Source organism: Nelusetta ayraudi, unplaced genomic scaffold (genome assembly GCF_046127955.1).
Source record: "Nelusetta ayraudi isolate G7.1 ecotype Tasmania unplaced genomic scaffold, CSIRO-AGI_Nayr_v1 ptg000018l, whole genome shotgun sequence".
Taxonomy (NCBI): domain Eukaryota; kingdom Metazoa; phylum Chordata; class Actinopteri; order Tetraodontiformes; family Monacanthidae; genus Nelusetta; species Nelusetta ayraudi.
Genome location: NW_027466068.1, coordinates 1,669,490 through 1,696,425, shown reverse-complemented (window position 1 = coordinate 1,696,425; position 26,936 = coordinate 1,669,490). Strand labels below are relative to the sequence as shown.

The following is a 26,936-nucleotide window of genomic DNA, read 5'->3' as shown; positions in this document are numbered from 1 at the left end:
AACAGGAGCTGCCACAGTCCAGTCCTGTCACAATCACATCATTGAGTGTGTCAGTCAACACCTGCTTCTCTCCTACACGTTAGCACGCCGTGTTAGCACGCCGTCAATCTGTGGAAACACCCACTCCTGTTGCACACTTCTTGACTTCTTGACCCATTCCAACATACACGCGACTGTGATTTCCCTTCAGTCGGTTTCCTGTTTGTTTGTGTGGCTGGACAAGAAAAATGCCACATTTCTACAATGATAATAATAAATAAAGAACAAATAGAACCTTTATAGTAAGTCATTTTAAAGCACATGTTCAGGTTAACTTAAATTAATTAATTATTTTATTAGCTTGATAGTCTGATTTGCAGTCATGCTCATCAACAGTATTTGTACTATACCTACCTGTGAGGCCTTTCTTCCACCAATAACTCTTATTGCAAACATATGTGCCTTCTTTTTTTCATCCATAAAATGGGGGTGGGTGGGTGGGGTGCGAGTGTCTTTCAAACCCTACTTTTCTCGACTTTCTTCATCAACGTCAGTGGAGCAAAACCAATGACTTTGTTCTGTTGTTTCTAAGGATAATGAATAACTGGTACCAGTGTGTGTGTGAGTTGGAACTGCCTTGACGTGAGGAGCCATGTGTAAACCAGACCAACCTCTTGGCCTCAGTCTTCATCTTGCGTGCAGATCTTCATGCATAATGTGTGCAATGTGTGTGCTGCTGCCGGGGCTTTTAGTTAGTTTTTTTTTGCAGCTGTGACTGGGTTGAGCTCCGGGAAGGCAACCTCGTGGTAGCGTTTGATTAGAAGCATCTTTTACTGCTAACGCAGGCCTGGTGCTGATCATTAGAGCCAGCCAATCACAGTCCTCAGGGCAGGAACTGCTGTTTTCTGATGCTTCCATAAAAATGTGATGTAAAAGTGCAGGGGGGGGAGTACATACCATCCATATGCTGTGGCTCTGACTCATCACTTATGACCAGTAAATGCAGTAAACCCAAATATTTTTATTTTAATAGTTTAGAAATACATTGTGCGCCCCCCCCCTCCCCCCCCCACAGATTTTCAGATTTTCCCACATGATGCTGTAGTCACAGTGTGGTTTCCCATCAAACTCATAAAACTCAACATGTTCTGCCCAGTTGGCTGAGTATTGTGCTGTTGACGTGCAGTCGGCTGATTATTTATCCTTAATGCTCACAACTGTCTCTCTGCTTCCTTTGCAACTTCTTTTGTCATTTTCATTTGGATGTCGATCCTGTTGCTAAGCTATCACAGCACCGCGCAGGCTGTCACACTCAGGTTTCTCCTTTTTCTTCTTCTTTCTCTCTACACATTTCACCTGAACATCCAGACTAGCTGGCCAGTAAACTGGAATGTTGAGATTCATGAGAGAAAGGTCCTGACATAGAAAACCTATGTGACGGTTTGTTGACTCAGCTTTCCTGGTTGTAACGTCCTCTTGCCCAATCGGATTCAATGAGAAGTCAGAAGAAGATAATAAGATCAAGTTTTCTGAGGGAGGTGATTTGAATATTTTAGACAGCCAGTGTGGGTACACAGGGTTCAGACAAATGCTTATCTGTGCTTCCTGTTCGGCGTCATGAAAACCATCTCCCTCAAGATGTTTTCAAGACTTCCTCATTTAACGAGATATTCAAGACGTACTTACTAAAAACAAGGGAAGTGTCACTTGTTAGGTGACTGTGTCTTATATCGAGTATAATTAGATCATTTGACCAGACGTGAGACTACTTGACGGTGAGAGTTTTGCAGTGAGTTCAGAGCAGCAGTGAGGCTCCTTCCTCTCTGTTCCTCTCTGCTCACCACCACTGTAATCAGGTTGGCTCCTGGTCCATCTGTCCTTCAGCCCTCAGTGGACATGAGTGCTGTTGAGTGATGCTGCATGTGTCCCACTAATATGACTATAAAAGGCTTGGTGCCGAGAGCCTGGGCTCTAATCCGGGTGGCACAGCCTCTTTTATTAGCCTCGCCTGCGGCCCGGCTGGGCTTTTGTGTGCCTGCGAGACAAAGATGGGGGGGAAATCGAGGCAGACGTGTTGTCCTTCAACACGTCTAAACCCTCTCCATTCGGAGAGGCGCGTCTATTTTAGCAGAAACAGCTTTCTTTTTCTTTTTCCAGGAAGCTTTACAATCGATGGCTAAATTTAAGGAGAACCACTGGGGCCACAGGGAGCTTTCAGCAGCTGTGTGTGTGTGTGTGTGTGTGTGTGTGTGTGTGTGTGTGTGTGTCTCCAAATACCTGAGTAGTGTGCAGTCCCTGTTTTTTATAGTGCCCAGCAGAGCAGATGAGCAGAAGCTTCCTGTCGCCTCCAAAATGCAGCCAAAAGTGTGAATAAGTTAGTGCTGCATTAAAAAAGTATGAAACAAAGGTGTAAACGCGTAAAATGATCAGCATAACATATTTTTGAAAATGGGAATTTATGAAACAATGAGATAAAATGTGTCACATGGCTGCTGTGGCTTGGCTTGGTGTCACTTCCTCTGTGGTTCTGTGAGACTGCTGACGTCCTCCCTGACTGGACCTGCTGATCAGGACCTTCAGCCTCCACTTTGTCTCACTCACTCTGACTCGCTTGGCTGTTGCCCTGAAAACTCTCCCATATGGTGCAATTGGTGCCAAGAAATTGCCAATAATTTGAGTTGATTTGATTTCCTTGGTTGTAACCGGTGGATATTTGACCCACTGATATCTTTCTATGGTCTCCAGCCATTCTGACCTCTGACCCCTGACATCATCGAGGCGTTGTCAAGCTGTTTGCGTGAACAAGCTACTGGCCATTGCTACTTACTAAAGTGAATGTTGTGACTGCGCCCACACAGCACTGAGGAACAAACTAAATCGAACCACTTTGTTGCCCTGCAGTTGCGGTCAAAGCCTTGTTGTCTTCACACTGGTGGACAACACAGCAGAGTGACACACACACCATTCATCATGCACGGCTCCTGAGAGCAGACTGGTTGCAGCAGATGATTTGTATATGTTAAAGGGATGTGGAACAGGTGGGTGGGCTCCTTGTGAATTCTTCAATCTGTTTCGCATTAAGCAGCGCGGCCGGGCTGGAAGTGCTGCAATTAAAGTTTGTTTGGATGCGGATATTTAAAGCACAACCCCCCAAAAAGGCTGGAAGGCCAGCGAGAGCAGGAACGTACTGTATGCTGTGTGTTTGCACATTTTATGATGATGTGAGAAAGCCGAACCATGTTTGGCTCCTAGTTGTTGCAACACTTCTGACAAAAAGGGCAAATGTATTTGCTTTTTCTTTCTCGTCTCTTTCTTCCACTCTGTGTCATCACTGGCCCAACCCCTGATCATACAGCATTTCAGTGGGAGCGCGCTCACATCACTTTTATAATTGTTGAAACCGTAAAACGAAAGGGAAAAAAAAGGAAAGCTGTTTTTTCCTTTCCGCCTTTCTTGTTTTTTTTTTTTGGTTTCAAACTCTAACTAACAATAATGGCCCTATAATGTGCGCGTCGCGTGACAGCAGCAGATCTCCTCCTCCATCGGCCTCCCCTTCCCTTCAGCGGTGGCCACAGCCAATCTTCTGCCTCCATCCAACCCTCTAATCCTCCTCTCTCACACCAACTAACATCTTGTCCTTGTTCCCCCCGTCCACAAATCTTGGTCTGTCCTTGAGGCCTCTGCAGCAGTCAGAAAAGAAAGTCAGTGTCAGCGTGGAAACGTGGAGGCTGCTGAGACTCCACCTCCACCATCAATCCTGTTTTGGCTCAATGTTGGTTTTTAGGTTTTGTTTGTTTGTTTGTTTGTTTGTTTGTTTTTCCCGATTTTTATATAAATCCATGTTTTGTGTGTCCCTGCAGCTCACTGATGGGGGGAAGGCAGCCAGAGGAGGAATCAGCGTGGGAGACCTGGTGGTGTCCATCGACGGCATCACCACCGACGGCATGAACCACCTGGAGGCCCAGAACAAGATCAAGAGCTGCAGCGGCAACCTCAGCCTCACCCTGCACAAGTACGACCACAAGTGTGTGTGTGTATGTGTGTGTATGTGTGTCCGAATGGGATTTGTCGTGTCTTGATTTATTATATATGATTTTCAGTATTTTTCTTCTATCACAGACCCACAAATATTTTTAGATGTTTTCTTCGTACCTTCACGTTTTAACGTAAACTCAGAAGGTCTTTCTGAGGAAGACAGGAAATTGCCATCTTCATTTGTGTGTATGTGTATGTGTTGTGTGTGTGTGTGTGTGTGTGCTTTATCGCCATTTAATGTGCGAACATGGATGGAAGGACATTGGTCTCCACCACAACACAGGATCTGAGACTTTCACTTTCACTCACAGCTTTGCACCACATTTGGAGTTGTGGGTTTTTTCTCCCTCTCTTTCTTTCTCTCTCTCTCTCTCCCTCTCTCTCGCGCTGTACGCCACAGTCGACCGACACACATGCAGATGTTGTTCAAGAAGTTAATGGTAGGTCCTACACACAGAGTAACAACATTAGTTCTGCCTGATCTCCTTCTCCACGAAGGAGGCGGAGGGGAAAACAATCCCTCAAATCACAACAGCAGCAGTGTCACACATGTGGTCCATCCTCTCCTCCGAACCAACCTCCACTGTTCACTGCAGTTCTCTGCTACGGTGAGGCTGATTTATTGTCGGCACTTTGTCTGTCTGTCTCGGCTTTTAGTTTTTTTTTTTTTTTTTTCCCCTCATGTGGTTTCAGTTGTCTGGCTCTCTGGCGCCACATGTGGGCACGCTGGTGTTTTCTCCTGGATCTGACTTTAGCGCTTTTATATCTAGCTCATACAAGAAGGTCTACAACAGGCATGGGCAAACTATGGCCTGGTGGCCTCCCTTCAGCCATAGAAGCTAGAGTTATGAGTTGTAATTGTTAGAAATGGATTTAATACTTAGAGCCAAGAAGATTTTCTGACAACATTCTGGGGTTCCATGTACGTAATCAATGAGTCGACCCACCACTCAGTCAATCAAACCGTGATTTTCTATAAGTAAATGGCTTCAATCACATTCTGTGAATATTTTTTAAGGAATTTGCCATCTGTGTTTGTGATTTTCTGCTGAATATCAATGTAGCCTCCGCCAGCAGGTACGATCAGGGTTGTTGTTGTCATATGTCTAGGCACATGTTGCACAGTGCCATGCTGAGGTCAACATCTGGCTTTTAATGGCTTTGCATGTGTAATGGAAAGCACCAATCAGGTCACTTATACCTTTTGCTTTTTCGTGACATGACTTTTTTTTGTTTCTTAATTCGTTTCTTTCCACCATCGTGTCTCGGATTTCGCTTGTCTTCGGACCCGATCGCACAAAAGGAATTATCATTTGCCTTTTCTTTTCTAAATAATTGGCTAAACGGGGGAGACGAAATCCGCAGCAGATGCGTGAAAGACATGATACGTAAAAGCTGGGGACATAAATTCAAATTGTCAGTCAGTTAAAGTGGGGATGATGGAAAACTTGAAGAGCGTGAAGAATGTTGCTTGGCAGCGAGCCTCCTCTTTATACAATGAACATTGAGTGAGTAAGGAAAAAAACTGGGACATTATCAGCTATGCTGCCCAAGAAGTTAACCCAGATAAATAGGGTGCGTGTTGCCAATGCCATGGGGACCAAATCATCACACAGCAACATTCATTCTGCCCTCTGTCAGACTCCGCTATTCCAACGTCAGCAGGCAGGAGACCAGCCAAGAACAGCATTAGTGTAACTTACCGCTGTTTGTCTTCCCATTTTTTTCAGCTCACGATGTGAATTTTCAAAGTTTCAAGAATTTTAGTTTTTTTTTAAACAATAATGCTTGAGAAGCAGCAGATTATGCAACAACAGATTATTTTTTAAGGTTTCCTCCAAAGTCGCTGTCAAAAAAATCAATCTTTCAGCACGGCTTTGCAATTCAAAGATCTTCAAACCGATTTGTTGGAAAGATTCAAGAGAATCTGCTGGAGTTTCACCGTAGTGCAACTAGGAATGGATTGTAAATCTATATTTGGAAGCGGCGGAAGGTGTCTGGCAGCGCTTGTGTGTAAACTCAATGACGACGATGGCTGTGAGCCCGTCGCTACATAGCAGCAGTGATTCACTGTGAATATCAAACTCTGCCCGATCAGTTTTACCTCAGTCGTCCTTTTTCTGCTTTTCGCCAATTGACTTTTTTTAATTGCCCTCATTTTTGTTTTTATACCTCACTGGAGCAGCAAAGCAGTAAAAACAGCACCATGACAATACTGATACTGACAAAACTGTTTGTTGTATCACATGGAATTGATTTTCCGTTGAATTTTGTCCACTTCGTAACTAACGAGTAGTATCCATCGCAACGCACTCGACATTTTGGATGGATGCTTGCGTGGCTCCTCTCCAGGTTCTCCAGCTTCTTCCCACACATGTGCTCATCAGACTGACTAGCAACCTGAAATCAGTTATAGGTCTGTGTTGTTGTGTCGTTGATGATGAACTGATGACTTTCCCACCAAAGAGGTCGTCTCCAGTGACCCTTGGCCTCCTCAAGTTCAGACACGTATTTGTGTTAATGCAATTATTTAGAAGCTGTTCCACAGATTTTGTGCAATCACACAATTTAAACACTGAAACGGGGCTCCCCTGCTGTGTAATTATCACCTCTGCAAAGCAGTTAATGCTTCAGTCCAGTGATTGCAAACCTGCAAACCTTTCAGTGCAACACAAAACCAGCTTATACGACTACTGCCTGACTGACTGCTGGATTTACGACATTGTATCTTGATCTTGAAGGGTTAACTTTGCCATCTTGAAGTCTTCAAGATCTTGAGGTCTTCTTGAAGTCTTCAAGATGGCAAGAACAAATCCATCGATCTGTTGTGCATGTGTGTTTGGATTTGTATTGGATTTCTCATGGTGCTGTGTGCTCATAGCACCAAAACTCACACAACAGCAGCAGCAACAACAACAACAAAAGAAGAAGATAACATGTTGCTGGACTGCTTGTGTGTTATCAGCTGAGTGTGTGGGACATGTTTTTTCAGTCACAATATCCACTGAAGCCTCTTCCTTCCCCTCTGGCTCTGGTGATCATGGGCACTTCCTGCCAGACCCGCTGGCTTTGGAGCCTCCACTGGATATTTTGGCGTAAACAAAGTGTGAATTTTATGGTTTTCGGACAAAGTTTCCGATTGAGGACATGTTGTGTTTTCCTCTGTTGTTGTTGTAGTTGTTTTAGATTTGAGTACTCAGCCACCAAAGCACAAGTCTTTCCTTCTGTGACACTCCAGAACCATTTTCTGCATTAAAGAATCTTGCCAGAGCCTCCAAGGACGTCATGCTGAGCAGTCAAAATGGATGAATGTCCTTTTAATAATTGTTGGAAATATTAGAAGACACACGTGTTGAGGTGCGGTGGCAGCTGCTGGAGATGGAGGGACGGTGGTGAGTGAGCTGGCTATAAGTTTTCGTCTTGTTTACATTGTGTTCTACTAAAATAGAGACAGCGGGGAGCTCTGCTCACGCTAACGCTCATGCACCAACATGTGAACAACAAATACGGCCAACACATGTGACGCCAGCATGTGTTCACACACCGACGAAGGTTCTGATGTGAAATGAAGGTCAGAGGAACTTCACCTCTGCGGCTCATCAAACGTCTTGAACAGCTTTTCCCCACAATGTTCCAAACCTTCGCACCTTCCAGCACCGCCATGCTGGTGCGATGTGTCCATCGCCTTATTTCCTCTGTCAGCTGATGGAGCTGCAGCCTGTTTGCACTCTGCTTTGTAATGAAATCCAGAATCCGCCAGCAGCTTTTTTTAGAGCTGCGCACCGCTGTGTAACAGGAAAAGTATGTTTGCTTGAGCTCAGCCATGATGAAGTGAGATAATTGGATCCCTCATTAACAAATGGACGGGGTGGCCCGTGGTTTTCTAAAATACACCCCAGTTAATGCAGTAGGAGTGAAAACGTTTGGCGTCACCAGACGTGTGAGTGTCGACGACGTCTTTCCTGTTGTACATCCACCATTAACACGTTTGTTGGCGCCGAAACTCACTGGGCCGTTGTTTTACTGCTCTGGACATTTTTGTGAGAGCAATGGAGCAAACAGACGGGATTCAAGGTCCAGGATTGGCAGAGAAACATTCTCTGTGAAAGTCCCAGAGACCTCTTTGACCGAATCCATAAGGATTCGTCCAGATCGATTCTGTTTCCCCTCAGAATCTGAGGCTGTTTAACTTTGCATTTAAAGGCTTTCTTCTTTTTTTTTTTTGCCGGCGCCAGCAGCTGCCACGGTCACTCACCCCATTTAGACGTTGGCCAAAGATGCTCCAGAGTCCAGAGTGCTTAACTGGCCTCACCTGCCTCCGTCCCTCACTGCCCTGCACTATTGGCCAAAGGCTCACAGTGTTCGGCGGTAAGATCATAACACCGGGAGAACCAAGCCAGACGCACCTGTCGCTGCCTGTCCTCTGCTCCTCTGTTGTTTCCGCCAAAGAAAATATAAATGCAGAGAGCAGCGGGGGTTTGTGAGAGTCGCCCTGCGGACACGCCGAGAGCTGCTAAGCTCATCTGTCTCTCGTTTGAGAAAAAAAACAGAAGAATAAGAATAAGGACACGTCTAGTCATTGCCAAACATATCTTTGTCTAAGCCAGCAGCGCTCATCTCTGGAGCAGCCAGCTTCAGCGTTGAACAATATCCCAACAGGCAGCTGGAGCTGTGTGAAGGATCATCCGGCCTGATTGGAAAAGAACAACTAGAAGCCACATTTCATGAGCGCTGAGTAATTGTTATAAATGAGGTTTGGGGTGTGATGTAAAGTCCCAACATGAACCTTGTAGTCACCAGCTCGGTGCCAAGGCCAATCAACCTCTGGCTCCTGTGGCCAATGAGTCCATGATCAGTTCAAATCAGGCTGTTTGGAAACCCAACACTGTTAGTGTCCCACATGCCATTTGCCATCTTCTCACCGTCTTATCAGCCCAGATATATTTAAATTCAGATAAACGATCCGCCAGCTGTTTATTTTGGCCTCTAATTTGATGATGTAATCAGATGAGACGTCAGAGGCCCACAGTCTGAGCGCAGACAGTCAGTGTGGTTTCCTTCCCACAGATATTAAGTCTTATTTGTGTCCTTTGATCAAGGGGTGCAGCTCACTCACTCATGTCCCTTCCTTCACCGCCTTAAATCAGTATTCCAGTATGGTTGTAAGTGTACAACCTTATTTTATAAAGAAACAGAGAGATCTGCTCAGTGTCAGTGCCAAATTCATTGAACAAGCACTTTTGTACCACAGAGAAAAAAAAAAAATATACAGATGTGAGCCAAGAAATAATAACCAGGAGACTGGATGAAATAGATAAAAGGTAATCGAGTCAGAGTGAAAAGAGCATTAGAGGCCAGCCAATAAATCTGCAATCTTCTTCTTCTCTTTGGACCGAACACTGTGATGGGATCCACAACCCTCTCAGCAGACCTCGGAGCAGATGTTGAAGACGAGAAGGTCTTCCTGGTGGTTCCTGGCTGTGGATCATCTTGATAGGCAGGTTGTCTCAGCTGGCGCTCTGACTTTTTTTTAATCCCATTTGGTGTACAGTTTGGCTTTATTTTTGAAAACTACAACTGTTTTCAAACTTTCCAGTGGAGGAAAGGATCGGTGCCACCGGCAGAACACCAAGATTTCCTTCCTTATTTTTTTTTATTTCTATCGACCGCTACATCATCAGCCCCAGTTTTAAAACCGCTGACAACTGGAATGAATCTGACTGACGTCTTGCAACATTCTGAAACTGGCATCCATGCAGTATAAGGGATGCCAGTTAGTTGCAGTTAGTGCATAACAAGTACACTTGCGCAAACCAGGAATAGTGGCATTGGTCCCCCTGCAGGCCACGTCACAAGCACTGCCCAGCAACACACAAAGCCTTCCAAGGAAAAAAATTGCAATGAATGCCAGAAGTCAAGGATTTAAAGTGGGAGGCTGTAGTGTAGCCATGATCAGTGCCATTCATTCTGCCCTTCAGCAGCTTTAATGCTGTGTGTGATCAGTGTAAGACCCCAGTGATGGACACATTTCACTGAGCACGACACCAAAGAGCCCATAATCCCCCAAACTCAGCTGCACTTCATCAGACTCCGGGAACCCGCAGTGCATCGCAGTGATTTTACCTCCCAGGGCAGCAAAGATTCCTGCGCTGTAAAACACGTCTCACGAACTCGCACAAAATATTTGGTTTTTGTTGTTTTCCTTTGTGAAACTTGACGCAGCTTGGCAACGACTTGAAATGAGTTTGACGTGACTTTGATGAAGCATGATTTGCTCCAGGGAGGTTTGGGGGGCGGGGGGCGTGGTGGTGGTGGGGGTGGTGGTCCTCTTGGGTTGTCAGGTTGTGGTCTTGATCATCATAGCTTGCGTGCCAATCAACTGCAATTCTAAAAAACAAAGCTGGGTTTGCGATGATGGCCCAGCCTTTCTTCTGAGTTCGTTTCTTGGCAGTTTTTATCCCACAGGGTCGATATTTTGGCCAATTTAAACTTCCTATACTACTCGAGGAACATTGAGTGCATCAAGTGATTGTACAATTTCGTCGTACATGTTTACGTCTTGCAATGACAATAAAGCCATATATATCAAATATATCATATATTTATCAAGTGGTAAAGGTTTAAGTCCCATTGATTATCACATATTGAAGGTGTGACAATTGGTTAGAAGTCAAGGAGAGACAGTGAGCTTTAAACAGGCTCGGCTGTGGGAACCAGAGCAAGAATAAGAGTGTTTGGTTGTTTGAATGGTTGCCAGGTTGTGTTGGAGTCCATCCAGTGCTAGTGGATCTCTAGTTGTCTCACTTCCTGCTGAGTTCTTCTGCTTATCAGACAGTCGAGTAAGGGAGCTGTGCGTTTGAATCAGGTTTCAAGGGCCAGTTTGGAACTTCACTCATCCAAACCTATAGAACCAGATAATACACAAGCAGCAGTACTGAATCATGAAAGCAGTGAAACAGTCAAAACAGACATTTCACACACAATTAAATACATATCACCTCATTTATTAAAAAAAAAAAGAAAAAAAAAAGACACCTTTGTATGAATGTGTTGACAGGTTGATACACTAAATGAGTTTTATGGGTCATAACAATGCGATGAAGCAACTCACAAGTGCTCATTTTCACTCACTGGCTTTATGTTTGCTACAGTAAACCATTGTTATTTTAGTGTTGTGTAAATACACATGCATTTTATGAAATCACACAAGGTTTTATGGCCTTGTCATTTCAACTTATTCCCTTTACGCCCGCTCTGTTAGTGATTAACAGCCTTATGTTGGCCACACCCAGTAAAAAAAACCTGGCAGCAAAATGTTCCAGTTCTTCTTTCAATAATTTACATCCACTTCCTTTAGTTCATTATTTTTTTGACTTGAATAATTAAAGGAGAGTTTTTTTTTTTTTTTATCCCGTTAGTGCAGAGTTTCATCGGTGGAGGTTCTTCTCTGGCCGCTGGCCACCATCTTCTCCCTTGATGGGCTTCATGATGCTTTTGACTTCAGTCTGTTGAGAAATGACCTTCCTCTCCCCCACTGGCGCTCAGCTCAATGTGTTTCCTGCCACGGTTTGCTTTAAAGGCTCCTCAGGGAGGGTGAAGGGAGGAGGGGCGGGGGGGGTCAGACTACCCCAACTGAGAGAGCCGCAATAAAAATGTGCTTGTTTGTTTCCCCGTTGCCACAGAAAACACTTGGAGCGAAGTCTCAGCCAGCTTTCTAGCGTGGCGCCGAAGAACACGTAGAGTCGTCGCCTGCGCACTCGGGAATTCCCGACTTCCGACTTCTCCATCGGTTCCACAGGAGGAGCTGCTGGTTTCAGGAAGAAGGAGAAGCAATGGGGCTGCCATAAAACTGTAGTCACCTTTCAGTGGAAACACAGCAGCCCCTCCGCCTCAGGCTGCTGGTCTAGTCTTATTGATTGGTGGAAGACCACAGAGAAGACACAAACAATGGCTCGCAAACTGAATACAAGAGCTTTTTGAAATTGCCCATGACTGCAGGTGCTACAATTCCTCAAAGTCGGTTTGCTTGATCGAACGACTTATTGAGCGAAGCTCCGTTTTAACTTGAACTTTGCCCCGTTGTGCACAGCGTCAAAGTCTCTTTTTCAGAAGCTGGTGTGATGTTCTCAGCAGAAAGGCTCGTCCAGGCCTCTGTAGGGGGACAGCAGATAAGGAATGGAAAGGAACACACACACACAGACACACAGACACACATGCACACACACAGGTCTCAAGTCTCGTGGCCTCTCTGGTCTGATGAAGGCCTCCAGGTCTATTTAAAGCTCAGATAAAATCACTCTCTGCTCTTTAAAAAACCCATTTGTTCAGACTCAGTCGCAGTATCACTGGAATGTTTCAGCAGCGTGAGGAGTCGGGAGCTGTCACTCTGTTCACTCTCTGTTCACTCCTCATTTGTCTCCTGCTCTGCGAGTTCACAGCTGCACAAGAAAAGTGGATTTCAGCCAAATCTTCGTCTCTGCGTGCACACCGCACACACAATGACAGCAGTGTAGCAAGATTGTGATCCACACATGGCGACGGCTCTTCTCCTCTGAACTTCGGCTGTGTGTCGTCACTTTCAGGATTAAAAAAAAATAAAAAATCAGACTAAGTTGCAATTTATATTTTCAGATGATGCGTTTGAATAACAGATCATTGACCTCTTTTGCATGAGAAAAATGCTGCTGCGCGAGGTGATTCAGTCACTGCGCAAAAGCATTGAAAGTTGTGAAGACGTAACAAAGTGAAAAAAAAGAAGAAAATTATTACAATATTATCTTTTTTTGTAGATAAACTGAAGTAGACTGTAAAGCAAAGTTGGAAAAGCAGTGGTTTATTAAACGGTCCCTGCAGGGGCAGGGCACATCCATCAAGGTGCTAAAGTCTCAGATTTGGACAGAGGAGGGTGGTGGGGAGGGGTGGGGGAGCAGCTGTACCTCTTGGTAAATGATGTGTTTCCTCTCCTGAATCTATTCCAGGGCTCCACGGAAATAAAGAGCAATTTGATTTTCCTCGGCAGCAGCATCATGAGGGGACCAAGATGCTGCTGCCAGACTTTTGCTTCATGGTTTCACGGCGCCTGTATTGAATACAACTCAAGGGGGGAAAAATAGTGAGAATAACAATGAAATTGGCAACTGATGATGATCTGCATATAAAAACTGCAACACGGCTGATGTTGTCAGACTGGCTTCTGGCACTCGGCACTGCTGCACTTATTACCGGCCACATCAGCTCTGCACATAAAGAATGCTCTAAAAATAGTGCAGAAAAACACCCTATGTACATTTATATGGGTGTGTGTGTGTGTGTGTGTGTGTGTGTGTGTGTGTGTGTGTGTATGTGTGTGTGTGAATATAAGCCGGTCCTTGTCGTCTGTGTTATTACAAACACTGGTAACATTTCCTGGCCAAACCCAGTCACAGCTGAAATCTCTGTCACCACATTGTGCAGAACACACCATCCACTGTGTGTGTGTGTGTGTGTGTGTGTGTGTGTGTGTGTGTGTGTTCGCCAGGCTTCCCTTGGACTGGCGTCTGTCCAGAAAAGCCCCTTATTCCACTGACGCCGCGGTCTCCAGTGGCATCGCACCTCATTCAGGCTTCACTGGCGCTCCAGTACAAAAGCTGTGGTTGCAACGCTGACCCGTGTAGGATGGAAACGCACACGTATGTTCTGTGATGTCGCGCGGCGGCGTGCCACTACACCGCGTTTATCGTTTTTCACCGCTGAAGAGGAAACATTTGCGGCTGCAGTTTGTAGGGCAGACGTTGATGTAACGGAGGTGTGTGTCTCTTGTTGTGTCAACCAAAGTGCCCCGGTTAGACAACACACACACACACACACACTGATTCCACACAGTCAACTGTGGTGTTGATTCAGCCAGGCTGCTGCTATGCTGCTGCTGGTGGGGTGTGTGTGTGTGGGGGGGTCCACACCCTGGAAACTGGGGGCCCGGTTATTTCACCCCAGCAAGAATAGCCTGCGGAGATTAGAGACAAATGCAGCAGCAGCTCAGTAGGTGGAGCAGCCACAAGGCTGGTGCGGAAGCGGGGGGAGGGGGAGGGGGTGATGAAGACGAGACACCACATAACCTTATCCCTTCTTTATTGTGTTTTTATTGTGGTAATTTTCCTTCTTTAGCACTGTATTGTTGTTGTAATTAAGCAGATTTCCTCCAAAGTGGGATGAATAAAGGCGTCTTCTTCTTCTTCTTCTTCTTCTTGGTAGAGATGGAAAGTTCGAGGCCCATGGGTAGCGAGATGTATTTCAAGCTGCTTAAAGCCTGTCGGTTTAGATTTACAGAGAGCGCAGGACACGAACCCTCCTCGGGGGGTGCGGGGGGGCTCCCAATGGCACGCAACGCCGCTGACATTCATTCATCTTCAGTTACTGCGGCGTTTACTTAACCTTTCCTTTACGTTGAGTCTTGGACTTCACCACCTTGTCTGTGGTTTCAGCCTGGAGAAGCTGCTCGACTTGGAAGCACGCAGTCACATGTGTGCAATGACTGACGCATCGTTAAATGCAGATTGAGCACGTAAACACGCAAACAGAAACTTTGGATATAAACCACGTGGCCTCAGAGTGAGTTTAACTGCGTGTGGAAGCAGAATGTGACCTCACTTGGGAGACTGTGAAGGCCCAGCGAGGAAGATGTAGTAGTATCCAGTGGTAATGATGAGGACACTGTCTATATCTATTCAAAACGTATATAATATAAACTCAATGGCCATGCTGTCATGAAGGGAAGTGCGTTGTTGCCCCACTAGAAGAAAAATAGTGCTCAGTATCACATTATAACGTGAAGCTATCACGCTGTCTCGTGAAAGTTTTGCTGGTTTTTATGTGATAGTTTTTACATTATGACACGAAACATCACAATTTATCGTGAAACTATCGCAAGATAACGTGATAGTTTCATGTTATAATGTGAAAATTGTCACGTTTTACTGTGAAACGTTCACATTATAACTTGATACTTATTTTTTTTTTCTACTGTGGCAGCAATGCACTTCCACAGTCACGTTAGCTGCTGCTAACTGTCAGTAGATAAACTGCAATCAGGCCGGGGAGCCAAAATTGCCGTAGTGCAGAAAGTCTCATTTCCGTGTGGTTCTGCAAACACTTTGCTCTTGGCCGGAAGATTCCACTGTGGAGAGATCATGATGGTCTCACTCCCTGATCTTCCTCTTCATGTCACCTCTTTTTTTTTTTTTTCTCACACAAGAGGTGACGCCACTGTTATTTTAAATGTCGTGCTTTGTTGTGGGTAAATGTGTAGGAGTGTCTTGCCCAAGCCATGACTGTTGCTTGTGGCTCAGTCTAGTGTTGTAGTACTGGAGGTTGATACCACTACCATGATACAGTACATGTGTTGTAGTGTTGTAGACCTGGAGGTTGGTCCTGGTCTCCAAAACACTTTTTAAAGGTCTCGATCCAGTTCATTTGTGTTTTAATTTTATGAAGCAAAGTTGTTTTTATTGAAAATGCTTTAGAATAGATGGCGTGCGTTCTGTTTTTCTTTGTGTTATGTATTTTGTTTTGACTTTGATATATCCAGTCTTGGTCTGGTCCAGGTTCTCTTTAGTCTTGATGATGTCTCAGTCTTGGTTGGTCTTGGTTGGTCTCGGATGGTCTTGACTACAACACTCACTCAGGTGCTGCCAGGTTGATTCAAGGCCCCGTCGGCTGCTCAGAGGTTCTGTGAAGGTTCTCGGCCATCCAGGTCATCTTAAACTTGAAGGGTTCAGCCAGTGCGTCCAGTCGCCCTAACTGAACCCTTCTACTCAGAGATGCGTTGAGTCCTGCTGTGTTTTACCAGATTGTTGGGAAGCAGACACACCACTGCTGGTGTAAAACTCTTCACTGGTTGCTCCTTTTGTGCTCAGACTTTGGGTCTCCACAGGCTTTGGAACCATAAATTTCACTTTTGAAATTCTTCTGCAGGATATACAGTTTTGCACATGGAAGTACCGTTTCCTTTCCAAACATGATATTTCTGCCTGGAAATGCTGAACAAAGTAAAGAGTGAAATGAAATATGGTTCTTTCATGGTGACTCATGCAGCGTCTTCCAATCCTTCTTCTTCTTCTCTCTCCAGGGCCTCCAGCGCTCCAAAGCCTCCTCCTGTTGCACCAAAGGTACTGTGCTCAAGCATTTGTTTATTAATACTCCACCATGTGACTGTTTAGGGTGAAGCATGCCACGTGAGACGTGGATCATTTAAAAAAAAAAAAGAATAAAAAATAAAAATGTATTTTTTTTTTAATGATTTGTGATGCTTTAAAATAGTTGTTCCACCTGGTATTCTTGTTAGTTTTAGTACCTTCTTGTCTCTCTACCCTTCTGAAACAATGCGGCACTCACACACACACACACACACACACACACACACACACACACGCACTCTTAATGCATGAAAAAAAACATTTTTTTGGCTTTTTTTTTTTAGTAGTTGTGGTTTTGTTTTTTCAGTAATCCTTATTTTCAGAATACTGATGCCTCCTTCATGCTGATAAACACCAAATGTGTTGATGGAGAAAATCCAACCCATCATACAGGACCACTATTCATTAGACACTCATAATAGAGCAACAGGTGGAGGCATCAGTATAGTTGTCTAGTGTGGTGTTGTGTGGTGTTGTGTGGTGTGCTGATGGCTGCTCTGTGTGTGTTTGCATGCTCCTCCCTGGCGCCGCCGCCAGGACAACAGGTCAGACATCATAAAACCGGTGGCGCTCACGCGTCCCCCTCCGCCCCCCCATCACCCCCACCACCCCGGCCCCACCGCCTCCCCGGCCCCCGCCCTCTACAGCAAGGCTCCCAGACCCTGCGGGGTCCAGCACGCCGTCCCTCCCTTCATCCCGTCGCCGTCGTCCGCCTTCGCTCCCCCCGCCCCTCCCCCGGCCCATCCCCTCTCACCCCACTCCTCCCCTCCCGTCCTCGTCCCCCCCCAGCCGTCAGTCTATAACACTCCCATCCACCTCTACTCCGCCGATAACGCCTGTGAGGTGGCCATGGGGCAGAGGCGTGGCCTGCTGGAGGGGCGGGGCCTGCCGGAGGGGCAGGGCCCGCTGGAGAATCGGGGCGGAGCCTCGCCCCCGCACCTCAACGGGTGAGTGGCGTCCTGTCAGCCAGAGAAATACACTTCTTTACCTTTATTTCTGTTTTATTATTTTGTTCAGTTTTCCACAGGCACACAGTGAAGTCTGTCTGTATTTCAGCTGTGAGTCATTAAGTTGAGCTTGACTTGGGCCGAGATCGAATTGATCATCAATAGAAAAAACTCAATTATTTAAAATTATTTATCTGTTGAGTCAAGTGTTTTTGTTTTAAGCAGCGTTTTTTCATACCAATCCAACTCTCCTGTTTTTTTTTTTTTTTTTTTTTTGAAGAATAGTTGAGACTAATAGGCTATAGCAGCATAACTGTAACTCAAGTTGCCTGGGCTTCTGTCAATTTGTCAGCCCACCGTAAAATGAATTTCCAGCCACTTGTTGAGTCGTTGTTTTGGTGACTCGTCTCAAAACAAAGAGGTAAACATGGTTTTCTATCCATCCATCCATCCCTCCATTTTCTCTGGCCTCTTCCTCCTGCACTCAGGGTTGCGAGGCTCTGCTGGAGCCCAACACATGGTTTATTTATTATTGGGTTTTTTTCAAGTTGCCCCATTTATCTTCCACATTTCTGCCCTGTCTGTGCTGCTCTTTGCAGGAAAAGACCCCAAATCAGATGTTTCATTTTCCTGTGCGGCTGTGCAGACGCCGCTATTTTGGCCAATCACAGCAGCTGTGCGGAGACAAGCAGCTTTTCATTTGGATACAAGTCCTACATCCAAGTATCACGGATGACATTTAGTCCAGCAGCTTACTGAGTGAAATGAAACACCGCTCGACATGCGGCTCTCTCTTTATTTTTACTAGCGGCATCATCTGATGGCCCTCTGGTGACGTCAGTTCCTCTTCATTTCTCCATTGCATGAATCTGCATGAGTTCATCTTCGCACGCCACTCGGCACGCTGCCTTCGCCTTTGACTGTGTGTGTGCGCGCGCTTTGTTTCAGAGGGTATTTGTGTAAAAAAGAAAAAGAAAAGAAAAGTCTTTGACATTTTCGCAGGGAAAACCTGGAGATTCATGTGTCGCTCTTCTGTGTCCCCTCCTCCCCCTCCCTGTCTCTCTGCCCCGCAGACTGCAGCGCCTCCTCCTGTCGCAAAGTTAGTCTCTGAAGCTTGAATGTCCGATCACCTGTGAACCTCTCAGCTCGACACCTCTTTACTTCTAATCCATCGTTCCGCTCGGGGAGAGTAGATTTGTCGTTCCGTTGGCTTGACTTTTGTATCTGCGACAGGCGCAGCAGCAGCAGCCCCCCCCCCCCCCCCCCCCCAAAAAAAAAAAAAACCACACACACACACACACACACATAACTTACATAACTGCGTTTGTGAGGCTGTCAGCACATCCACATCTCCGCCGCTGCTGCTGCAGAGACAAGACTGTGAAGAGAGTAACTCATAAATCACTCCATTCAGTGTGTGTGTGTGTGTGTGTGAGTGACACCAAAGAGTTGAATTAGTGTCAGTCCATCAGCACCTGGCTGCGAGGGAAAGGAAGGTCGATTGCGGATTCAAACTCAAATTCACCTCTTTTTCAAAGAGCAGTTTTCAGCCACATGGTCAAAACAAATGGAAGTCATATCTTCCACTCCATTAACAAACCACTGTTTCCATTTTGTTACTTTAAAAACTGATGATGATGAACGGGGAGTGTCTTCAGAGGTTCAACAGTGCCACCCTGTGGTTGAAAACGGATCTTCTTTCTTTCCTGAATGACACCGTTGCTGCTGTTTATTTTTACACGCATAGAAAAGTGTCTTGCCTTCTTTGACACTTGATTGCATGTGTCTTCTACTGTCACTTTATTGGAAGATTTGCTTCATTAACTTATTATTTTTTTTCTTAACTGCATTTAATGCTAAATATTCTATCTTCCTTTACTGCACCTCTCTCTAGTGGACCTCACAGTATTTTGAAGTACGTAAGCTTCTTCTTCTTTTTTTTTTTTGTAGATAACTTAACCACGTCTCCACGACTCAGTCTGTACAACTAGCACACATTCAACTATCGTAGTGATTTAATTTCTCCTCTGTCCCTTTTGTTCCCCTTTGAATGATTTTCTAGAAAACCTCAAGCACCAAGGTAGCCATCCCATCAGTCACACTAGCATTGAAATGGCTTGGATTCATTGGTACCCCCCCAATCCATCTAAACATGAGACACTTTAACACCATTACTCTAACAACCCTTGTGTGTCACTCATGTTTTCTCCCACATGTGCAATTTAAAATCAATTTTAATCTCTTAATAAAAAGATTAAACGTGACTTGTGTTTTAACAAGCACGCATTCATCGAGTTGCACAGACCTGCTCTAACTTCGTCACCGGTCTACAAGTATAAAATGATTAATAAAGAAAATAAATCCTGCATAATGGTTATATTATATTATATTATAGTGATACTTTATTGATCTCCAGGAGAAATCCGCTTTAACAGCAGCTTGGAAAGGGAACTAGTGTAAAAAAAATAAAATAAAATCATAGTATAAAGACAGATTAAAGATAACAGTACGGAATAAAATTAAAAGTAGGAATAAAATAACATAAAACAAACTTGCCCTTTCCATTGTTGACATGCTTTGTCAAGGGCCACTGTTGTCCTCCTGCAGAGTACCCAGGAAACACATCGTTGACACCGACATCCACTTCTACCACGTGCCCACTCACGCGGACGCCAGCAGGAAGCGCATCACCGAGGACACGGAGGACTGGCGCCCGCGGACCGGCACCACCCAGTCCAGGTCCTTCAGGATCCTGGCCCAGATCACCGGCACTGAGAACGGTCAGTCCTGACTCCACGCACGGTTCTGAAGCGTTGAGGCTGGTGGCTGATGTTCCTCGTTGCTTCAGCTCTCCGAATCTTCCAGTCAGCCGAGGCGCTGTGATGTTAAGTGTCTGCTGTCTCTCCGTTCCCTTGCAGTTCAAGCCGAAGAGAGCGACTCCGCCAAGAAGAAGTAAGTGCATCGAGTTGTTGTGCTTTGTGCGTTGTGCGGCGCATACTGGTGCTTCGAGTGCTCACCCCATTGGAGTGATTCTAACGCTAGAGGGCGTCAGAGACCGCAGAACTTAAAGAAAAAAAAAAATAATAGAAAATAAATCAGTGTCACGCTTTGAGTCGTTCCATTGGTCTAAGGATGTTGGAACTGACTACTTTTTTTTGGGACCACATTGAGACAAACAACCATTCACTCTTCAGCTTCCTCCCACGAGCTGGAGAACCTGCAGAGAACCCAGCAGACACAGGGAGAACATGCAAACGCCACACAGAAAGAGCACAGGAGACTCTGGGGATCTTCTTGCTTTGAGGCGACATTGCTAAGCTAACCACTGCATCACTGTGTCGCCCTGGAACCAACTAGTTTGATTTAATTTTAGTAAGGTTAGGTGTTGTCAATTAATGAGGCGCTGTGTGTGTGTGTGTGTGTGTGTGTGTGTGTGTGTGTGTGTGTGTGTGTGTTGGTCCAGGCCTTGTCTTGGTGTGGCGGTCTTGGCTGTTTGGCATGTTGCTGCAGGTGCTTTGTGACGATGTGTGTCACCTCCCATTGGCTGCAGTCAGTCCATGGTGTCTTTGTGGATGAGTCACTCCATAACCTCAGTGCACACACACCTCACTCATTGACTCTGCATTTTGATGTGGTGGGCGTGTGTGATAGTGAGATCCATTTCACCCCTCAGAACCTCAACAGCACCGGCCCGGTGTGTCCTGCTGCATATTCACCCCTCACCCCACATTTCCTTTCCTAACTCTCCTTCTCTTTTCTCTTGCCGGGCCCTCCTTCTTATCCTCCTTCTCTTCCTCCTCTGTTCTTCTCCTCCTGTGTCGGCAGAGAGAACAAGCCCACCACTCGCTTGGTGATTGGTCCAAAGTACGGCGAGCTGAGGGACTGGCACCACGGGGTGTCCGCTCGTGCCCTCAATGTCCAGTAGACTGTGTTCTTCTTTTTTGTTTATTTGGCTGGTGCAGTATGTGGGTCTGACGGCCTTGTCAGTAGCGTGTTTGGTCCCCAAGTAGTCTTTCTGTGGATCTGAATGCCGATGGTTAGCAAGCAAATTAAATAAATAAACCAAAGAAAAGCTGGATGAAAACATATTGTACAGTCTTTCTGAGTGAGTGAGTGTTTGGAGTGTCTTTATAGTTCTGTTCTACTGACTTCATCCAAGCCCTTTAAGTTATGCAGCTTAATAACATGTAAATTAGTTTGACTGATTGTATTATTTTAGGGTGATCAGATTTTCTTTTGCTTTCATTGCTCTTATCACAACTTTCTGTTTGATTCAGTTGTATTCCTTATTTCTGAGTGTTTCTCCATTGTAAGTAAAAAAAAAAAAAAAATCTAAAACACTTAAACATGATGCACAACATTGGCTTTTATGGTTACGAGGCAGCGTTTTGCCATTATGGGTTTTACAGACTGTGGAAAATCCATGCAGCTCAATTCAGATGGTCTGAGCAGTTTTAACCAGTTCATTCATTCAGTCAGTCTTAAACACAAAACAGCACGGCAACACAGTGCCATAGTTCATATTTTAATTTGTGTTGGGGACACGTTGGTGTGGCCGAGGGGGGAAACAAAAACACTAAATAGAGCAAAATGTCCGTGGAGACGCAACCTGTCGCACTCTTCCATCACTGTATTTCTGCTGTGATGTGGGTGGATTTGAATAGGCAGCTGTGTAGTTTCAGTGAAACAGAGAGTATTTCAGGCGTTTGCATTGCAGAGTCAATCAATAGCTTCATTAGCACAAGACCAGCGTCTGCTCCCCCACAACTGGAGCAGTAAAAGCTTCAAGTGGACATTGTCGGCTTTCTGTGCAAGACTGTGCGTCACGTGAAAAGCCCGCCAGTGTGCTGCCGAGGTGTGCAGATTGGTGCTATAAAGGATGTGTTTGGTAAATGCAGGTGAGAGAGTGTGTTTCCAGCTGGCTGGTGTGGCCGAGTTTAAAGTGATACTATGAAAGTACGTTTCTTTCAGTCCTCAGCTGAGGGATCGAGGCCGTCTATGTAAAAACACTCCTCCACTGCCTTGTATTTATACAGTGTGCGTGTTTACTGCAGATGATATTAACTCGGACCGTAGTTCCAGCTTTGACGATGAGTTTGTGTATCGTGGACATAGTTGCCTGCAGAAACGTCTTTGTGAAGTCTTTTGTGAAGCAAGTGTGAAAAACGTGACGATTCGATATTGCAGCCAATAAAGCAGTTACTTTTTCTCCCCCGTGTCCCTTTCTTTCTGTCTCTTTTGTCTTCTTTCCTTCCTTTCACCTTTCACCCACTCCCTTTTCCCCTTCTAGTCGTCTCATTGACTCCCAAACACACTGTGGGACTGTCAGGTAGCAGCACCGACGCGGTGTCTTTCACTCTTTGTGGTCCCACTCACCAGTCAATCGGCAGAAATGACTTTAATAGAGAGGATCTAACTGAGCACCTCTGTTGAATTCCACGTGCGCCGCAGTCACAACCTTTTTCAAACACACATACACACACACTAACAAAATTTGATGAACTCGATCAGGAAATGTGAAACGATTCAAAACGAACCCTTGACGTGACGTCACCTGCACGCTCCACTGTTGCCGCAACGCATCTGTCCTGTGATGGGAAGAGAAAGAATTTGATGGCGCAGTCGCGCACTGAACACGAAACACCATAAGCCACTGGAGGGCGCCACAGCTCGCAATCAGTGTTTTTGACAAATCTATCTATCTATCTATCTATCTATCTATCTATCTATCGGTCCGGAGGCTAAACACTGCAGAACTCAAGCAAACAACTAAGCCACATTGTTTTCTATTTCTTTTCTATAAGTTCTGCTTGTGCGCCTTGTCCAGGATCAAATCTACACGTTTTTTTCCCGCTTTACGTGACCGGGGAAAATATCTCTCACTTGGTAGCGAATCCTCTTTGGCTAAATACCAAGAAGAAGTGTCGCTCCCTGAGCCCAACCCTGCCGGAGGAGCTGCTTCTTCTTCCTCTCCCGCGTGTTTTCCACTGGCTCCAGTTGAAAGGTACTTGTACCTTTGAATGCAGTACACAGCCGTGCCATGTCACATGTAGTAAACTAAGAAAAAAGGGTGTAGGAATAGATGAGGTTTTATAAACTTCACCCTACACCCTTTCAAGCATGGAGTTCTTATAGAGTTGTTTTGTCAAATGTCTTTTTTGCCTAAGCATTTTTTACATTGTTTATGTATTTTTTTTTATTTTAGTCCATTCGAATTAATAAAATAAATTAGATTAAATAAACGAAAGATATTCTAAAGACAATTTGATCAAAAGCAAATCAACGGTTTACTTCAATTGTTTCCCGCTTTCAGTCCTTTTCTTAGATGTACCAATTGTCCTGTGACGCCACTAAGGGTCAGCACAGGCTCAGAAAATGTAACGTTTGGTGAACCCTGGGTGAAAAATGTTGAGGAGTTCCATGAGCAAACGACACTGGCTCTGGAAGCCGGAGGAGTTCGCAATGACTCTTCCACTGAGAAAAGGTGCTGTGTCACTATGTTTTAGCACCCTGCCTCACTCCATCTCAAAATACACAGTGACCTTGAGACGTCTCTCCTTCTTGCGTGCCCTCTCTCCGTCCTCCCCAGTGCCCCGGTCCCACTCACTACTGTCCCCGCCTGGACGCCACACAAGAAGCAAGTCAGGTACTGTGGCTGTGGGGAGCTTTGCTCACATGTTGCAGGCGAGAGTCATTGATTAGAACCGCTGGTTCACTTGCATAACTCCTGCTGTGACGCGGGTATGAGAGACACTCTGGCCTCTGTTTTCAGCTGTTGCCTTCCAACAGTGTCTTGTGTGTGTGCTTTACTGATGAACAGAAGGGAACTCTTGTTAAAGCCACTGGACTTCCTGCCCAGAGCTGCTCCCCGCCCACCTTGTCTCACCTCCAGTGCCCCTCAAACAGTGGCACCAAGAACACACAACGAAGGCTGTAGTCCAGAGCAGGCCAGGTAAACACTGCAACAGGTTCCTCTCGTTGAGTGTGTGTGCTTCATTAATCAGCTTCACCATTCAATTATGAGTTTGCTTTTTTCATTCACTGTATCCTGTTGTTGGCAACGACGACTTATCACCAGGACTCGTCCTGAATCGTGGCTCTCTCCATCGTTATTGGACGCCCTGCTTATCAGTCCACTGGCTGAGATTCCACGGCTTGGCTTGAGACGCAGGACGAAGCGTCGAAGTGCCAGCGATTTGCGGCTGCCCAGGAACAAGAGGTGCATAGCAGAGCAGACCTGGACCAAACCTCCACTCGACCAGAACTGAATGGGGCCTTGAGCCTTAAGACCAGTGCCTTTTTATTAATACTTCATTTAGTCAAATAAAGTTTCGTCCAGGTCTGAACCACTTTGAGAAACCCATGTACAAATAACTTGGTGCACAATGTGGAGACTAATCTGTGGTTCACACTGGTTTGGTGGATTTTGCTTGCCTACTAACTGTAACTATCTGTACCTGAGTGTGAGTGCAGTGAGAACACCAAACAACTTGTGTCAATATCATAAAGGCAACACATTTTGCACAGAGATGAAGCTGGAACGGTTTAAAGGTTAGGTGTGCAGTGCTCTTTTGCTCTTCCTCTTCCTCCCGAGCTTGCCAGTGAACTACGGTGGCCTGCGCACCCAAACCTGGATACCTCGTCCACCTTCCTCTTGGTTGGTTTATTTGAGGATGCCAGCGTTCACCCTAAATACCAAACGCTATGCTGTCAGGCAGCTGGATTGCCCACACCAGGCTTCCTTAGAAATATGGTGGTGCAAAATGGCAGCAAACTGGGAGCACTGAGACCCTCATTAATCTATAGAGAGTCTCAGATATATATAAAAAAACATTCTATGGATAGCAAAATCAAACTGCTTTTATTGTACTGAAGGCATATATTATAATTAATGTGTGTACGGGCAGTATAGTAAGCTTTTACCAACACAAAAATCATCCTCAAGCCCAATTCTACACACTGGAAATTTAACAGTCCAATGACAGCTTGCGTGTGCCACTGACAGCAGTGGAAAAACCTGTTGGTGTCAGACAGACTTGCAGCAGCAATGAAACTCTGTCAGGGGAACTTGGCAGCGTCTCACAGGGATCAGTCAGTGTGCCCGCCAGTGGAAACAACTGCGCACCTAAAACTGCCGTATGCGAGGGTCGACTTTGATTCAAGAGCTCCTGGACTGCAGTCAGCGATGCTAATGGAGCATTGGCTCCGTGTTCAGGGGAAAGCAACGCATGCTCGGAGCAATAGGTGGCAACAGTTGTCACAGGAGCGACAGGCAGCCTTGGGTGGAGGAGGTGATGGAGGCGGAGGTGGTGGAGGAAGTAGAAGTAGTGCAAGTGGTGGTGGAGGCAGTAGAGGAGGTGGAGGTGGAGGTGGAGGTGGTTGTTCAAAGTCCACGTTGCCGTGTGTTTTACTTTGAAGGAAAGATGGAGGAGACGGAACAGGAACGAGGCAAGAACAGAAAAACACTTGTGTCTCCACCCTGCTTGTGAAGCCACAGCCACATGTGGCTGCAGCACATCCAGATGGTCTCCATCCTCACTGGCTGCTGTCCAATCAGAACGGCAGCGCCCTCATTCATCAACCAATCACAGTCGGCCGAAACGCAGTTAGGGCTCTGTGTAATTGGCCTGATTGGTGGAGAATATTAACGAGCTGCGCTGTAATTGGCTTTATTGAATGAAGAACTGGCGGGGGGGTGGGGGTGGCTGTCTTATTTCCTGCCTGACTTGTCGCCTGTTGTTATCCAGTTACCTCCGCTAATGTGGACGAATGTTGGCACACCAGCCTTTAGCTTTACCAGCAAAATGGTTTTGTTCTTCTGTTGTTTTGAGACAAGCTGATGATGCCGGGTGATGGTTCCCAACGGTGGCAGAGGAGAGCTGGGATTGGATTTTTATAATCAGCCCAGAAGCTGGAACTGTCCAGTCTGGTGGGTCTGCACTGGGAGCTCGTAGCCAGGTGAAGCTGTGGCTGAACAACTATTGTTGAATTAACTCACAATCTTTAATGCAGGGGTGGGCAATCTGTTTGACTGGTGGGCCACAGTGGGTTCTACAATGTGACAGAGGGGCCGGAGCAGCAACAGTATTAGTAGTAGTTTTCCCAGCACTGCTTGAATGTCTTTATTGGAAAAGTACAGCAGAGTTTGGTGCAATCCCATGCAATGCAACAATCAATGTATCTCACCAAACTATGTACAAAGATAAAAGTGTGTGTGTGTGTGTGTGTGTGTGTGTTTATACACAATCAAAGTTAGGAGGCCCACATAGATATTCCCAGACCGACTCATTAGTTGTGTGTCTGCCTCAGCTCTGAACCACAACTACTAAAGCATCTCAAACACAGGGTTAAATCTCTGACATGTTTGTCTATTTATATTTTATGTTAAACTTAAACTGAGGACCCCTATAAACTCAACTGTACATGAAGCAGTAAAGCAACGACAGCAGGTTTGGCCTCCTCCACTGACCCCAGAGTTGTTTTGCCTCCTCCACAGGGATCTATAACTTTAATGCGCCTCGTGTTCATCGGCTCTTCCTGTGAGACACACTGGTTAGAAGAAGATGAGCAGATAATGAGGACGGAGAGAGTTGCTGTGCAGTCTGCTGGTCTCTTTCCTGCCGCATAGCGCCGAGATTAGAGCCGCATCGGCTGAAGGCTGATTAGCCACAATCAATGCTAACGCAGCTCAATGGGTGCATTTATCACAATCATTGTCCTTGTGCTCCGTCTGCTCTTTGTGTGTGCGTGTGTGTGTGTGTGTGAATGAGTAAGTGTGCTTACCTCCCACTATTCAAATGTTTAT

At 45.7% G+C, this 26,936-nt stretch overlaps 1 protein-coding gene and 1 long non-coding RNA gene across 7 annotated transcripts in view; one reads left to right on the top strand and one right to left on the bottom strand.

Moving 5' to 3' along the window:
• The window catches only part of LOC142887826 (uncharacterized), a 179,986-nt gene that overhangs the window by 34,399 nt on the left and 118,651 nt on the right, over nucleotides 1–26,936 (bottom strand). The window lies entirely within an intron of this gene.
• LOC142887806 (PDZ and LIM domain protein 5-like) overlaps nucleotides 1–26,936 on the top strand; it is a 39,709-nt gene that overhangs the window by 4,986 nt on the left and 7,787 nt on the right. For 2 of the 6 annotated variants that reach the window (XM_076025669.1, XM_076025667.1), the window contains exons 2-12: nucleotides 3,840–3,991; nucleotides 16,118–16,157; nucleotides 16,722–17,131; nucleotides 19,739–19,911; nucleotides 20,050–20,083; nucleotides 22,422–22,460; nucleotides 23,022–23,135; nucleotides 23,445–23,615; nucleotides 23,721–23,777; nucleotides 23,952–24,083; nucleotides 24,210–24,350. In XM_076025669.1, the coding sequence (XP_075881784.1) occupies nucleotides 3,840–3,991; nucleotides 16,118–16,157; nucleotides 16,722–17,131; nucleotides 19,739–19,911; nucleotides 20,050–20,083; nucleotides 22,422–22,460; nucleotides 23,022–23,135; nucleotides 23,445–23,615; nucleotides 23,721–23,777; nucleotides 23,952–24,083; nucleotides 24,210–24,350 (1,463 nt within the window). Of the gene's footprint in view, nucleotides 1–3,839; nucleotides 3,992–16,117; nucleotides 16,158–16,721; nucleotides 17,132–18,204; nucleotides 18,231–19,193; nucleotides 19,212–19,738; nucleotides 19,912–20,049; nucleotides 20,084–22,421; nucleotides 22,461–23,021; nucleotides 23,136–23,444; nucleotides 23,616–23,720; nucleotides 23,778–23,951; nucleotides 24,084–24,209; nucleotides 24,351–26,936 lie in introns of all 6 variants that reach the window. The other 4 variants (XM_076025670.1, XM_076025671.1, XM_076025668.1 and 1 more) reach the window with 4 other exon arrangements.